The sequence below is a fragment of the Thalassophryne amazonica genome, chromosome 12, assembly GCF_902500255.1.
Source record: "Thalassophryne amazonica chromosome 12, fThaAma1.1, whole genome shotgun sequence".
NCBI classification, from domain to species: Eukaryota; Metazoa; Chordata; class Actinopteri; order Batrachoidiformes; family Batrachoididae; genus Thalassophryne; species Thalassophryne amazonica.
Window position 1 is genome coordinate 62587118 of NC_047114.1, and position 15465 is coordinate 62602582.

General features: G+C 39.5%; 1 protein-coding gene across 5 annotated transcripts in view; it reads right to left on the reverse strand.

Moving 5' to 3' along the window:
• Positions 1–15465, reverse strand: part of tcf3a (transcription factor 3a) — a 110478-nt gene that overhangs the window by 46839 nt on the left and 48174 nt on the right. For all 5 annotated transcript variants that reach the window (XM_034183313.1, XM_034183310.1, XM_034183309.1 and 2 more), the window contains 5 exons: positions 6646–6721; positions 5344–5384; positions 5051–5186; positions 3795–3844; positions 2256–2355 (listed from right to left, as the gene is read on the reverse strand). In XM_034183313.1, the coding sequence (XP_034039204.1) occupies positions 2256–2355; positions 3795–3844; positions 5051–5186; positions 5344–5384; positions 6646–6721 (403 nt within the window). The remainder of the gene's footprint in view (positions 1–2255; positions 2356–3794; positions 3845–5050; positions 5187–5343; positions 5385–6645; positions 6722–15465) is intronic.

Sequence of the window (15465 nt, forward strand, 5' to 3'; positions counted from 1 at the left end):
TCCAGGTTTTGAGTATATTTCTTATTGTTACATGGGAAACGAGGTACCAGTAGTTTCTCACAAATTCAACAAGACCAAGCATTCATGATATGCACACTCTTAAGGCTATGAAATTGGGCTATTAGTAAAAAAAAGTAGAAAATGGGGTGTTCACAATAATAGTAGCATTTGCTGTTGACGCTACAAACTCAAAACTATTATGTTCAAACTGCTTTTTTAGTAATCATGCAAATCACTAAAGTAGTATTTAGTTGTATAACCACAGTTTTTCATGATCTCTTCACATCTGCGAGGCATTAATTTTGTTGGTTTGGAACCAAGATTTTGCTCGTTTACTAGTGTGCTTGGGTTATTGTCTTGTTGAAACACCCATTTCAAGGGCATGTCCTCTTCAGCATAAGGCAACATGACCTCTTCAAGTATTTTGACATATCCAAACTGATCCATGATACCTGGTATGCGATATATAGGCCCAACACCATAGTAGGAGAAACATGTCCATATCATGATGCTTGCACCACCATGCTTCACTGTCTTCACTGTAAAATGTGGCTTGAATTCATAGTTTGGGGATCGTCTCACAAACTGTCTGCGGCCCTTGGACCCAAAAAGAACAATTTTACTCTCATCAGTCCACAAAATATTCCTCCATTTCTCTTTAGGCCAGTTGATGTGTTCTTTGGCAAATTGTAACCTCTTCCGCACATGTCTTTTATTTAACAGAGGGACTTTGCGAGGGATTCTTGCAAATAAATTAGCTTCACACAGGCGTCTTCTAACTGTCACAGCACTTACAGGTAACTCCAGACTGTCGATCATCCTGGAGCTGATCAATGGGTGAGCCTTTGCCATTCTGGTTATTCTTCTATCCATTTTGATGATTGTTTTCCGTTTTCTTCCATGCGTCTTTTTTTTTTTGTCTATTTTAAAGCAGTGGAGATCATTGTAGATGAACAGCCTATAATTTATCAAACTACGCTGTTATTCTGAACAATGTCTTGAACGTCCCATTTTCCTCAGGCTTTCAAAGACAAAAGCATGTTCAACAGGTGCTGGCTTTATCCTTAAATAGGGGACACCTGATTCACACCTGTTTGTTCCACAAAATTGACGAACTCACTGACTATTATTATTGTGAACACCCCCTTTTCTACTTTTTTTTTTACTAATAGCCCAATTTCATAGCCTTAAGAGTGTGCATATCATGAATGCTTGGTCTTGTTGGATTTGTAAGAATCTATTGAATCTACTGGTACCTTGTTTCCAACGTAACAATAAGAAATATACTCATAACCTGGATTAATCTTTTTAGTCACATAGCACCACTATTATTCTGAACACTACTGTACCATGCATTTTTCTCTCATATGTTTCACTGTATTGAATGACTCCATTACCTTTTTGCAAAAACGCTTCTATAATACAAGTAAGCTAAATCCAAAACAGCATAAGCCAATTAAAAGCCTGCGTAGGGCATCTTTAGTGGCGGTAAAGACACTGTCAGATGAAGAGTTGAGCAAGTTCCTATATAGAAAAACAGATGTGCTTTTGCACACTCCACTTCAGTCCTTAGCAGCGCTTGCTCTGCTACTTGGTGTATTAGCTGGTCACCTGCAGAGTGGAGTCAAATGCTGTGCGGACACAGAGCCCCCCCCCCGCCCCGCTGCTTTGGGCTTCCTGTTCTGTGAAAAAACACCTGCCTAAAATTAAGTAAAATATCAAATGATGTGTATCCATTTAGGGGTCATATGAAACAAATAAAGAAATGTTTTCCGATTAGTGCAATGGAAAGAATATTTTCATGCACTAAAAGACAAAACATTCCATTTTTCAACACATGCAAACATTCTTACCATTGCACTCAAACATTCATTATTTATATAACTGCAATGATACTTATAGCAGGAAACAAAATAAAGTTGTGTGGAGAGAGAACATTTTTGCACCAATGTCACTAAAAAAAAGAAGTAAATAACAGTAAAAGCTTTGGACATGCACTGCTGTAATAATCATAAACTGCTTTCCAAAATTAAATACAATAAAAGGCAGCTTCTTCAGGTGTCAGTCACTGCCAGGTTAGTTCTCAAACTCGATTATAGCATTACAACATTAGATATGGAGTTGTCACCCCACCCCCCATTTTTTTATTTTACCATAACTATCAACCCCACCCTCAGAATTAATTTTTCAGCAAGCACTACAAAGAAGTGAGAATTTTTAACTACACATATATACTTTAGCATGTTTCCACTGACCTTGGATATAGAAGGGGGACGCATAGACATTCCCTGTCTTGGATCCTGGGAACCCAACATTATCTCTGTTAGCATCCTCTCCTGAGGCAGATGCGTACACCTACACAAACAAAGAAACAGGAAATAAAAAAAAAATACAAAGTGCACCCCCTCCCCGCCACACAACAGATAAGAAAATAACATTTATTTGTATTTTATCTCCAGTAAATATTTTTATTAATATGTTTTAAACCAGCTATAGCGTGCACACCAAACTGCCAACTACTACCTTCCCACTCTAATCACTGTAAAAAACTGAGCCAACACTTCCAGGTCAAATATTTCCTCTTGCCATGGTGTTTGTAAATAAAATGATTTTTCTTATTCATCAAACTTGAGGCAGTCTTTTCCACAGTGTTCATCGTGCATGGTCATATCATTGTGACGCTGAAGATTCAATCAATCATGCAGCCCAAAATACTCATAACCACTTCACCTGGTAGTAAGACTGCAAACCCCCCCCCCCCCCCCCCCCCCCCCAAAATCTGTTTTTTTCTTCGGCTCTCATATACAGCCTTTCTGGAGTCCAACTGACAGAAATCTGTCATAGCAATGACAAAACTTTTATCCCTGCATATTAGCAAAATTATTTACAGAACCAACAAAAAACAAATTAAATGCACAAAACACCACATATAATAGACAAAATCTATTTTTACTGTCTGGACTTACTCCTTTTTCCAATAAGCAGCCTGTTGTGATCTTGCAGACTGGACTACCGAGTTTAATATATCATCTGTGCAGTGCCAGAGGCTTTTTGGGCTCTCTGAGACATTCTCAAATCAATTCTACACGGAAATCAAGTATCAAATAGTGAGAATAAGACAAATCTCAAAATACAAGTGGACTAAAGTTTTCTTTCTGTAATTTGATTAAACAGAGAGGGGAAAAAAAGAAAAGGCAAAGAGGGGAGTGGAGAAGATGGAGCAGAGAGATGCAATCCTAATTACTGAACCATCTGCCGAATTCTGGATGGCAGCCAACTCCATTGGCAGCTGGGACAGAGCGATGAGAAAGGGGAGGGCTGTGGTTCTTGGTGGTGGGAGGAGGTGGTGATGGGAGGGGTTTGGGGGTAGAGCGGAGGAGGTGTTACGGGGAAGGAAGAAACAGAAAAGGAGGAAACTGGACCCAAGGAGAGTGGCGGGGGAAAAAAACAAGGTCGGGTAAGAACCATCAAACCACATGATGAATTGAATTCGATGAGCTAATCAGTACACTTGGCAGAGATGAATACATGGCCACAGAGTAAAGAGCCTGCAAATATGACAGACTAAATATAAATGCAGCAACAGCAAATGAGTGACTAGGTGATTGAGTGGCTGTTTCTTGTTAGTTCAGCTAACCAGCTGGAGGAGTTGGAAGTCCCCTTTACAGCTCATTCTCTCTGTCTACAGAGGTTTAGGATACCAAATGAAACTGGAAAAAAGAGGTGAGATCAGAAGATTGGATCCCATGGACTGACAACAGAGGGCCACAGCACTTCTGGATGTGGGTACTCACTGACGAGGGCAGGCCAGGGGGCACTTTCCTGATCCTTTTAGGCTGGGGTTCTAAATGAAATGAGAGAAAATATCACAAAAAAGAAATGAGATCACGAGTATGCTTTTCAAGTACAAGTGTCTTCAATTATGTTAGCAATAATGAAAGACTTCCTCTATTCAGCCCTGCTAAACTACCAATCTGTTGTTTTTACTAGTTATTATTGTTAATCACTGCAAATCCAGTGTAAAGTACTATGTAGTACTGTGACACACAAGTAGTCAGACACATTTTTAAAAACAGAAATAGACCTGGGTCCAGTTTCATAAAGTGGTCTAATTTTGTTTAGTCGACTAAACTCACTTAGTTGACTAATCTTTTGATGTTATTTGTTGCACAAAGTGCATCGTCATCTAAAGTTTCACGTTAGCCGACTAAAGTTTTTAGCCTGGCACAGAGGAGGCTAATCTTATTTTAGTCGACAAGTCTTCAGTGTCTTGCCTCAAAAATGGCAGCTATCATGTACCACCAATTGATGGAGCAGAAAGGAAGGCGAGCCTTGTGGCAGGAATGGGTGTTCTGGGACCACAATAATCCACTGGAGATGTTTACGGACACCAAGGCTGGGAGTGCTTCTCCTCTGGTGCAGCGGACTCGACCATGTTTGTAGCAGACAACAACCCGGAAGTAAACTAAACTCTCACGCATTGGAGGCGTTTCTTGGCAACAGCACTGATGAGGCCACTTATGCCTGTGAAAACTGTTGACTAGTGTTAGACGGCTAATCTACAAGTTTCGTCATCGATGTGAAAGGGAGATTATGGTAAATGGACTGCATTTATATAGGGCTTTTCCATCTGCATCAGACGCTCAAAGCGCTTTACAATTATGCCTCACATTCACCCCGATGTCAGGGTGCTGCTATACATGGCGCTCACTACACACCGAGAGCAATAGGGGAGTAAGACCTTGCCCAAGGGCCCTTAGTGATTTTCCAGTCAGGCGGGGATTTGAACTGAGGATCTTCTGGTCTCAAGCCCAACGCCTTAAACAATAGACCATCACCCCCCGCTAATTAGACCACTAATGTTGGGTGACTAATTTTAGTAGACTAAGTACATTTAGTGGACTAAAAGGTTAGACTGCTTTATGAAACCGGGCCCTGGACTAAATTATAAACCACTGGAAAGAAAGATTTATGGCAAAATAGTGGTTCAACATCAGATTTTACAACCAAAACAACAAAGTGCTCCAACAACAGTCCTCCACAATATTACCAATGGTGTTCTGTGAGGGTCTCTTTCGAGAACTGGAGCCATCATAGGAGGAATAAAACTGTGAATTGGATTTCAGGCCAGGTGGAAAGAGGGCATCAGGGCTGGGCATAGGTATCTCATTCTGCATAAAGCCTGGCTGCAAAAGGGTAAAAACAAAATGAAATAAAAACATAAGTTCAAACAGCATAAAAAGACAAGAACAAAGGTGAATCAAAAAGCTGAATCAAAAGTAACATGAGGGGAAAAAATATGACACAATCACAAGAGGAAGAAAAGAACGGTAAATGATATACCTGGGTTCCAAATGAAGAGTACTGCCCTCGTTCTGTCTTACCTATTAGAAAAGAAGGTGGTTATAATCATGAAAATTGCAACTTTTATGTATACTACAATACCACCATCTTTCACTATTTGGGTACCTCATATCTGAAATGCAAATATACATGGTGTGTGGTATTTATGACCCTGAACAGCAACACAAGAACAAATTGGTCCATTATAAATGGTCCAGGGGCAATTGTGTGCAACCTCTGTCTCCTCCCCTGACAGTTAAACTGAGGACAACTATAGGCCCGATGGATCTCAAGGGAAAGCTTTGTTTGTGCATGGGTGCCCATTACACCCTCCCACTCTGAACACACAAACTGTAGCACACAAACAAACCCTTCCTCCACATCCTCCCGTCATCCATTACCACCTAAACATTAACATGGATTCTCCTTAATGGTGCTTTTGTATCTGACACAACAATGTTCTTCTCAATCAAAACCTTCTCTGTTTAAAGTTGTTCCCTTCAGGAAGCTATTGGTAGTTGCTTTGCCAGTTTGGAGCTGTAATCCTTATGAATATGAATCCCAATCTAATACCATTTCATGATGGCATCATGAAAAGTAAATTAATCTATTGGTTTATGATACTGCCACGAAAAGCACAACATTTTCATGAAGGGAGCACGACTTCAATTTTTGAATGTGCAGGAAACTTAACATAAACTGTGTTCTTGATTACCCTTGAAATGTTGAACCTGAATTGTTTTCCTTCATAAACATCTTCACATGGTGAAGTTTCAATGAAGCCCATAAGCTGGTTTAGGAGGACTTGTGTTTATGAAGTCAATATTATGTGACGTATTAATTAAACACAAAATTCCATTAATCTCCTCGAACATTTTAGACCAGAATCATTTTCCTTCATGCAGATCTTCATATGGTGCAATTATTGTATAAAGTGTCATTGAAATCCACCAAAGGAGGAGTTGCACTCATAGACAGATGGACAGATGAGCGGACAGGGTGTTCATACACCACCACTATCCCACCCAAATTTTTGTTTGTTGGGAAGAGTATAAACAATTAAGCAAAATGAATGCAGTTTTTCTTTTTCATTTTATCTGAATGTATGTTTATGTGTACTGCTCAATCTTCTTATGGTAAATCAGTTTTAAAAAAAACCTGCAATTTATGAAACACAACTGGTTTATTTAAGTGCCATTATAAGGAAAAAGTGGCTTAATAATCTACGACTTTTCTTAAATTTTCAAATGAGTACTTTATGAAAATCATGCTGTGCTTGCAGTAAACTTTACATCTCCTTACCAATAATCCCTGATCCAAACACAGCAGTGGAGACAATGCCCTCCTGCTCACTGTAAAGGCCATCTTCACCATAACCCTGAGCAGAAAAAGATCCAAGTTTAAGTCATACAGTTTAAAGATGAATACATAAAAAGCCAGCTATTAATACCAATGTCAAACAAAAACAACGATGTGTGTGTACATATGAATGAGTAATAGTAGTTGACTGTACATAACAAAACTTGGCTCTGTGGCGCTGCAGCCCAAGCCCACTGTTGTTTTGACAGTTTATTACAGAACCGCTGTTCAGCTCCTATAATGATTCTATGTCATCATTGCTTTCTGGCTCTATGGTGACAGCTGTACTACGAAAATGTATTTGCCTATAAAGTCCAATCAGGCTATACCCCATCTTATTAATATTACACCACTACAGGTTGCTGGTGATAACATGTACAGACAGAATCTGCTTATGTCAGGTGCTTCTGACTGTTGCATTCTTTGTATGGTGCTAGACCATATAGTACAGCAGGTAACTGTAAGAATAGTTCAAATCTGGTTACAAGCGCCAACATTTGACTGTGTATACCTTTTGGTACATATTGTAGAAAAATAAATTTAGCCATTTGAATTTTCAATAGGGGGCCAAGTAGGGGTCAATTGAAGAATTACACAGGGGTCAAAATTAAAAAATGTTCCAATTATATTGAAAGTGATACCAAATTATGTGTCTGATGATAATGATTCCAAAGAGGTATAGTTTGAACTATCTGTGATTGAATGTTATGGGGTAAAAACTGCAAGAATGGTGACATTGGTCAGTTTCAGTTTGTACAGGGGTCAAAAGTTAAAGTTGCTCCAGTTTTGGTAAAACGTGGTGCAAATTATTGGTTGAATTAATGTTTGGTCTTCAAAGTAAAGGTCAAACAATGTCGACGTCCATTGGATTGTATGACATGACATATGTTACCCCGTAACATCATAACGAAGCATGACACATGGTGCAAACTATTCCTTTTTAAAATCCTATTAACTCAACCAATAATTTGCATCATGTTTTACCATAATTGCAGCAACTTTGACCCCTGTACAAACTGAAACTGACCTTTGTTGCCATGCTTGCTGTTTTTACCCCATAAGGCCGTAACATTCAGTCACAGATAGTCCAAACTATACCTTTTTGGAATCTCCCTATGCACTTCTTCAATTGACCCCTACTTGGCCCCCTATTGAAAATTCAAATGGCTAACATTATTTTTCTAAAACATGTACCAAAAGGTATACACAGTCAAACTTTGGTGCTTGTAACCGGATCTGAAGGATTCCTCTGCAAATATTTTGTTATCTGCTGCACTAATACTGGAGTTGGATTTGTTTTTTGTTGGTCTAAAACCTTGCTTTACAGAATCTTGGCTCCAATTTTAAAAATTAAGAAATTAGGCCTGATTTATTGAAACAACAGGCAAAATTTTGTCTTTCATACTATTAATGCAGACTACACTAAAGTACAGGTGAGTCCCACTTCACAAGTGCTTGTGCAAATGTGGTGGACAACGCTACTCCATACAATTTATGTGTTACTCCTGTGCTTATTACTACACTTTTCCACAAAGCTCCCATGGTTATTTCCATACTTTTCCACAAAGCAAAAATGTATGTTAGCATCTCACAACTGTCTTCTGCTGAAGAGTGTGACAGGGTTTTCATGGGATTTATGCAATGGATTTATGTTGTAGTGGAGAATTCTGCTCAAAGAATGGTAGGTCCCTATCACTTCATGTTATATCCACATGTCCACCATTACCTACTTTTCCCACTTAGATATTATACAAGATACATGAAATCTATGCTTTTGCCAGAGGAAGCAGAGCTTTGTGCCTCACAGAACTGCGCACCTCACAAAGCCACAGCAGACCGGGTGCACATGATCAGTGCCAGTCAATTTTCAACCCCAGTCCAATGAAATTGCTCACTGTTAGCTGCAAAACAAAACAATCTGCATTGTATTTTATTTTTAGCTTAAACTGCAGCCTTGCATCAAAATTGTGCTTCACTTTTTCCACATTTTGTTATTTTACAGCCTTATTCCAAAATGGAACACATTCATTTTTTTTCCTCTCACAATTCTACTCACAACACCCCATAATGACAACATGAAAAAAGTCTTTTTGAAATTGTTGCAAATAAAAAAACTAAGGAATCACACGTACATAAGGATTCACATATTTTGCCAATACTTTGTTGACGCGCCTTTGTCAGCAGTTACAGCCCCAATGCTTCTTGCATATGATGTCACAAGCTTGGTGCACCTATCTTTGGGCAGTTTTGCCCATTCCTCTTTGCAGCACCTTTCAAGCTCCATCAGGTCGGATGTGGAGCGCCAGTGCACAGCCATTTTCCGATTTCTCCAGATGTTCAATCAGATTCAGGTCTGGACTCTGGCTGGGCCACTCAAGGACATTCACAGAGTTGCCTGAAGCCACTCCTTTGATATCTTGGCTGTATGCTTAGGGTCACTGTCCTGCCGTCACCCCAGTCTAAGGTCAAGAGCAGGTTTTCATCCAGGATGTCTCTGTACATTGCTGCATTCATCTTTCCCTCAATCATGACTAGTCTCCCAGTTCCCGCTGCTGAAAAACATCCCCACAGCGTGATGCTGCCACCACCATGCTTCACTGTAGGGATGGTGCCTGGTTTCCTCTAAACATGATGCCTGGTATTCATGCCAGAGTTCATTTTTTTGTCTCCACAGACCAGAGAATTTTGTTTCTCATGGTCTGAGAGTTCTTCAGGTGCCATTTGGCAAACTGCAGATGAGCTGCCATGTGCCTTTTACTAAGAAGTGGCTTCCATCTGGCCACTCTACCATACAGGCCTGATTAGTGTATTGCTGCAGAGATGGTTGTCCTTATGGAAGATTCTTCTCTCTCCACAGAGGAATGCTGGAGCTCTGACAGAGTGACCATCTGGTTCTTGGTCACCTCCATGACTAAGGTCCTTCTCCTCAATCGCGGAGTTTAAATGGGCGGCCAGCTCTAGGCCGAGTTCTGGCAGATCCAAACTTCTTCCATTTACAGATGATGGAGGCCACTGTGCTCACTGAAACCTTCAAAGGAGCAAAAATGTTTCTGTACCTTCCCCCAATTTGTACCTCGAGACAATCCTGTCCTGGAGGTCTACAGACAATTTTAACAGACAATTCCTTTGACTTCATGCTTGGTTTGTGCTCTGACATGCACTCTCCTCTTTTTCAAGAGTGACCTGGCCAAGATGGCAGCACAATATCACGATTAACTTGTAGAAACATCTCAAGGATGATCAGTGGACACAGAATGCATCTGACCTCAATTTTGAGCTTGATGGCAAAGGCTGTAAATACTTATGTACATGTGATTTCTTAGTGTTTCTATTTTTAATAAATTTAAAAAAAAAACTTTTTTCACACTGTCATTATGGGGTATTGTGTGCAGGATTTTGAGAGAAAAAAATTTCATCCATTTGGAATAAGGCTGTAACATAACAAAATGTGGAAAAAGTGAATCACTGTGAATACTTTCTGGATGCACTGTAACTACCAAACTAACTAACTAACCAAATCCACATTCAAGCAGAAAGCATTTCAAGATGCATTAAGGAAAAAACAAACAAAGGCATCCGTAAAATTAAATTATATTACCCCATCTGCCCAAATTACATCAGATTATTAATGTTTGAGCATCAAAATCTGTTCCGACATCATAAATATTTTAAACATGTTCAAGACTTTCCCGGTTGCTCACAACATTCTACAATGCTGCTTTGCCATAGATTGCACATATTTTTAGGCCTCAATTAGGCATCCACTTATTTATTGCAATTGGCAATGGGAGGCTGACTTAAGGTGCAAACACTTTCCAGTGATGGAAGATCTCAATGTGCCAGCTCTACACCCAACCACACCTCAGTTTTGGAACAACATGACTGCAGAAGTGGAAGTATGACTGTTATTTAAAGGATGCAGGCACTGGTTGTAAAAACTGTCGGGTGGAAATTAGTAATGACACTTGAGCTGGGCTTTGCTTTGAATTATTTCAGTCCAGTCATTGTCTGAGTGAATAAAAATATTGTGGCGTAAACACAGTGTCAGTGACAAGTGTGGGGTTCTGTGTAAATAAACTAAAAGCTTTTCAGTGGGATTTGACAATGTTAGTAATGATGACGGAAACAATGACAAATGTACACATTTATTTCAAAAAGGTTATGTTGAAAATATCATGTCTACAGCTGGAACACTCAAAGGCAGGGAATCTGCAAGTCTTTAAGCTTAAACCAGAAGTTGCTGAGTATGCACCAGAAGCTGCCAGGGAACATATATTTTTCTAGGCAATTTTTTTTTCAATGCCACATTGTGCTGAATTTCCAAGAATGTGGTGGACTTGTGCTTTTCATTATAAGCCTTATGCTTTAGTTTGCCGTAGCAAAATGCTGTATTTAGATAGTGTTTCCTATTTTAAATGTATTCTGGCATCTGAACAAGCCTTTCCCCATAAACAGGGAAAACAGCCTTCAGAATGATTCATTTATGTGCAATAATGATACACCAACACATCTAAAGGTAGTTGTAGAGTGACACATTTTTCTAACTTTGTATACCTCTACAATGGAGTTTATATGAAACCACCAAGATATGCTTGTTGTGCAGACTTTCAACTTTCGTCTGATTAAAAAACTACCACATTAACCATTTTTGAAATGACCATTTGTATACACAGTCTATAAGTAATTGAACAAACTAAATATAAGGATTATTTTGAATACAAATAAATTTATAGCTGTCTTTCTTTAGACACATCAGGGGAACATTTTCAATTCACTCTTGAACTTCATTTACATCAAACATGACAAAATACAAACGGTGTGGTACTGTATGGTAAATCTGTCTGTGAGTTGGAAGTTCTCAAAAACTGAATATGCAAGGAGACAGGTGAGAGAAGCCACCCAGATAGCTTTGATGGAATTTTAGGCTATCAGTGGGTGTGGCTGGAGAAACTGTGCATAGTAGGGCTGAAACAATTAGTGGAGTAACTCGAATAATTCGATTACAAAATTTTTTTGAGGCAAATTCTGTACCTCGAAGCTTCGTTTAACGTTGTAATACATATGCCAGGCCTGTGTGTGGCGCTGCAACATCCGCAGAAAAAAAAAACCCAGAAGACTGGAGCATAACAGCTAATGAAATTAGCAACGATAGCTACCGCTTTCCACCATGACACAGTGTAAATTAAAGCCTTTTAAGAGAAAGATCGTCCACACTGATCATCTGAAATAGAGTTCCTGTGCATTTAAAGCGAGGCAATGTGTTTGTCTATTTTTAAAAAACACACGGTCTGCTCTACGTGGGGAGGGACTATTGACCCGGTGGCCGGCTGCTGTCTCTCTCTGCCCAGTGTGAGGTGCTCTCAGAACGGGCGAGTCACAGCTCTGTCCCCGGCTACATTGACAAACAGCAGAAGTCCACTCTTTCTTCTTTGTTTCCCTCAGACTCGCACTGAGTGTTTGACTTTTTAATTTTTGCTTTTTTGGGCAACACACAACACTTCACAAACATGGTAACTTAAATAAAATAATAAAAAAAAAACTGACTGCGAGGCTGCATGTTCAACCTCCAGCTGAAATGCAGAGAAAGGATACAAAAAAAAATCACGCAGGGACCCCAGTCCATCAACCTTTATAAAAAAAAAAAAAAAAACTTAAAAATGGTTAAATTTTACAAGTTGGAGAAAACAAAACAGAAAGCCACATTCCATCGCCATTTCAGCAAAATGCCAACACTTTGGCGCAGTGACATTGTACCATTGCTTAGGGAGAGCCCTGGACTATTGATGTTGTTTAAAAACACAGAAGTACTTTTTATCCGATTAATCGCCAGAATAATCGATAGAATACTTGATTACTAAAATAATCGATAGCTGCAGCCCTAGTGCATAGTGCAACTTTTGACTGTTGGCACAACAGTCAAAGCTTCATAGTTAAATGGAACAATTAAGGGTTTTCTTATAAGGAAACAGATCAAATCTAGGCTTCAGACTCCCATGTACTGTGCCTTCTGGCAAACCGTAGCTGAAATTTTCCATTTTTTGAGGCTATGCTTCTCTGAAAGCTAAAAGTCTATACTACAAGTACATCATCTTTCATTTCAGCTTCACTGTGGTGCTGCAGAGACAAATCCACAGAAATTGTGTCACTGTGCAAGTCTCAATTAATGTTGGAATTCCATGCCCGACACAGCCATAAGCTGTGGGTAAAATACATACTATAATAATACCTACTAACATTAGTTTCTCAATCCATATGAAGTGTATTTGACTTAATAAGTCATAGTCAATATCCTCGACCATGGGAAAGCTTTCATATAGTTCAGGAATGATTTAAAGTAAGCAACATACTGCATTTTATTTATGTAACATCGCAGTACGGCTGCACGACTAATTGTACTGATATCACAATCATGATCCATACCTCTGTGTGATCTTTTTTTTTAATGATGATTCTGATGTATTTTTATATGTGGCATCAGGTGCAACAAGCAAGCATTCCTATAATGTGGAGTTGCGTCAGGAAGGGCATCCGGCATAAAACTTGTGCCAAAATAAACATGCGGCTCTACCTTGGATCTACTGTGGCGACCCCGACTGAAAAACGAGGGAGCAGCCCCAGGGACTCAGTTTTTACATCAGGTCAGGATTGTACATGTTTTTAAAAAGTGCTCCAGTGTTCCTTTATCATGATCAATGATTTGGGCGACGTTGTTTGGTGCCAGATATTTACTTCAATGCTGTTCTATTTTACACTGTCATTTTAACACTTCACTGAAAAAAGAATCAGAGACGGATAAAATCTTGGCTTTCATTTTACCCACACTCGTGCAGCCCCACATTGTAGGTGCACATTTCATGAAGTTTCATTCAGCAGTTAGCTTGTCCTACTGCTGCTGTCTGCAATATCCATGAAAGGATGACCCCAATCCCCATGTGATCAATCAATTCAATCAATTTTTTTTTTTATATAGCGCCAAATCACAACAAACAGTTGCCCCAAGGCGCTTTATATTGTAAGGCAAGGCCATACAATAATTATGTAAAACCCCAACGGTCAAAACGACCCCCTGTGAGCAAGCACTTGGCTACAGCGGGAAGGAAAAACTTCCTTTTAACAGGAAGAAACCTCCAGCAGAACCAGGCTCAGGGAGGGGCAGTCTTCTGCTGGGACTGGTTGGGGCTGAGGGAGAGAACCAGGAAAAAGACATGCTGTGGAGGGGAGCAGAGATCGATCACTAATGATTAAATGCAGAGTGGTGCATACAGAGCAAAAAGAGAAAGAAACAGTGCATCATGGGAACCCCCCAGCAGTCTACGTCTATAGCAGCATAACTAAGGGATGGTTCAGGGTCACCTGATCCAGCCCTAACTATAAGCTTTAGCAAAAAGGAAAGTTTTAAGCCTAATCTTAAAAGTAGAGAGGGTGTCTGTCTCCCTGATCTGAATTGGGAGCTGGTTCCACAGGAGAGGAGCCTGAAAGCTGAAGGCTCTGCCTCCCATTCTACTCTTACAAACCCTAGGAACTACAAGTAAGCCTGCAGTTTGAGAGCGAAGCGCTCTATTGGGGTGATATGGTACTACGAGGTCCCTAAGATAAGATGGGACCTGATTATTCAAAACCTTATAAGTAAGAAGAAGAATTTTAAATTCTATTCTAGAATTAACAGGAAGCCAATGAAGAGAGGCCAATATGGGTGAGATATGCTCTCTCCTTCTAGTCCCCGTTAGTACTCTAGCTGCAGCATTTTGAATTAACTGAAGGCTTTTTAGGGAACTTTTAGGACAACCTGATAATAATGAATTACAATAGTCCAGCCTAGAGGAAATAAATGCATGAATTAGTTTTTCAGCATCACTCTGAGACAAGACCTTTCTAATTTTAGAGATATTGCGTAAATGCAAAAAAGCAGTCCTACATATTTGTTTAATATGCGCTTTGAATGACATATCCTGATCAGAAATGACTCCAAGATTTCTCACAGTATTACTAGAGGTCAGGGTAATGCCATCCAGAGTAAGGATCTGGTTAGACACCATGTTTCTAAGATTTGTGGGGCCAAGTATAATAACTTCAGTTTTATCTGAGTTTAAAAGCAGGAAATTAGAGGTCATCCATGTCTTTATGTCTGTAAGACAATCCTGCAGTTTAGCTAATTGGTGTGTGTCCTCTGGCTTCATGGATAGATAAAGCTGGGTATCATCTGCGTAACAATGAAAATTTAAGCAATACCATCTAATAATACTGCCTAAGGGAAGCATGTATAAAGTGAATAAAATTGGTCCTAGCACAGAACCTTGTGGAACGCCATAATTAACTTTAGTCTGTGAAGAAGATTCCCCATTTACATGAACAAATTGTAATCTATTAGACAAATATGATTCAAACCACCGCAGCGCAGTGCCTTTAATACCTATGGCATGCTCTAATCTCTGTAATAAAATTTTATGGTCAACAGTATCAAAAGCAGCACTGAGGTCTAACAGAACAAGCACAGAGATGAGTCCACTGTCCGAGGCCATAAGAAGATCATTTGTAACCTTCACTAATGCTGTTTCTGTACTATGATGAATTCTAAAACCTGACTGAAACTCTTCAAATAGACCATTCCTCTGCAGATGATCAGTTAGCTGTTTTACAACTACCCTTTCAAGAATTTTTGAGAGAAAAGGAAGGTTGGAGATTGGCCTATAATTAGCTAAGATAGCTGGGTCAAGTGATGGCTTTTTAAGTAATGGTTTAATTACTGCCACCTTAAAAGCCTGT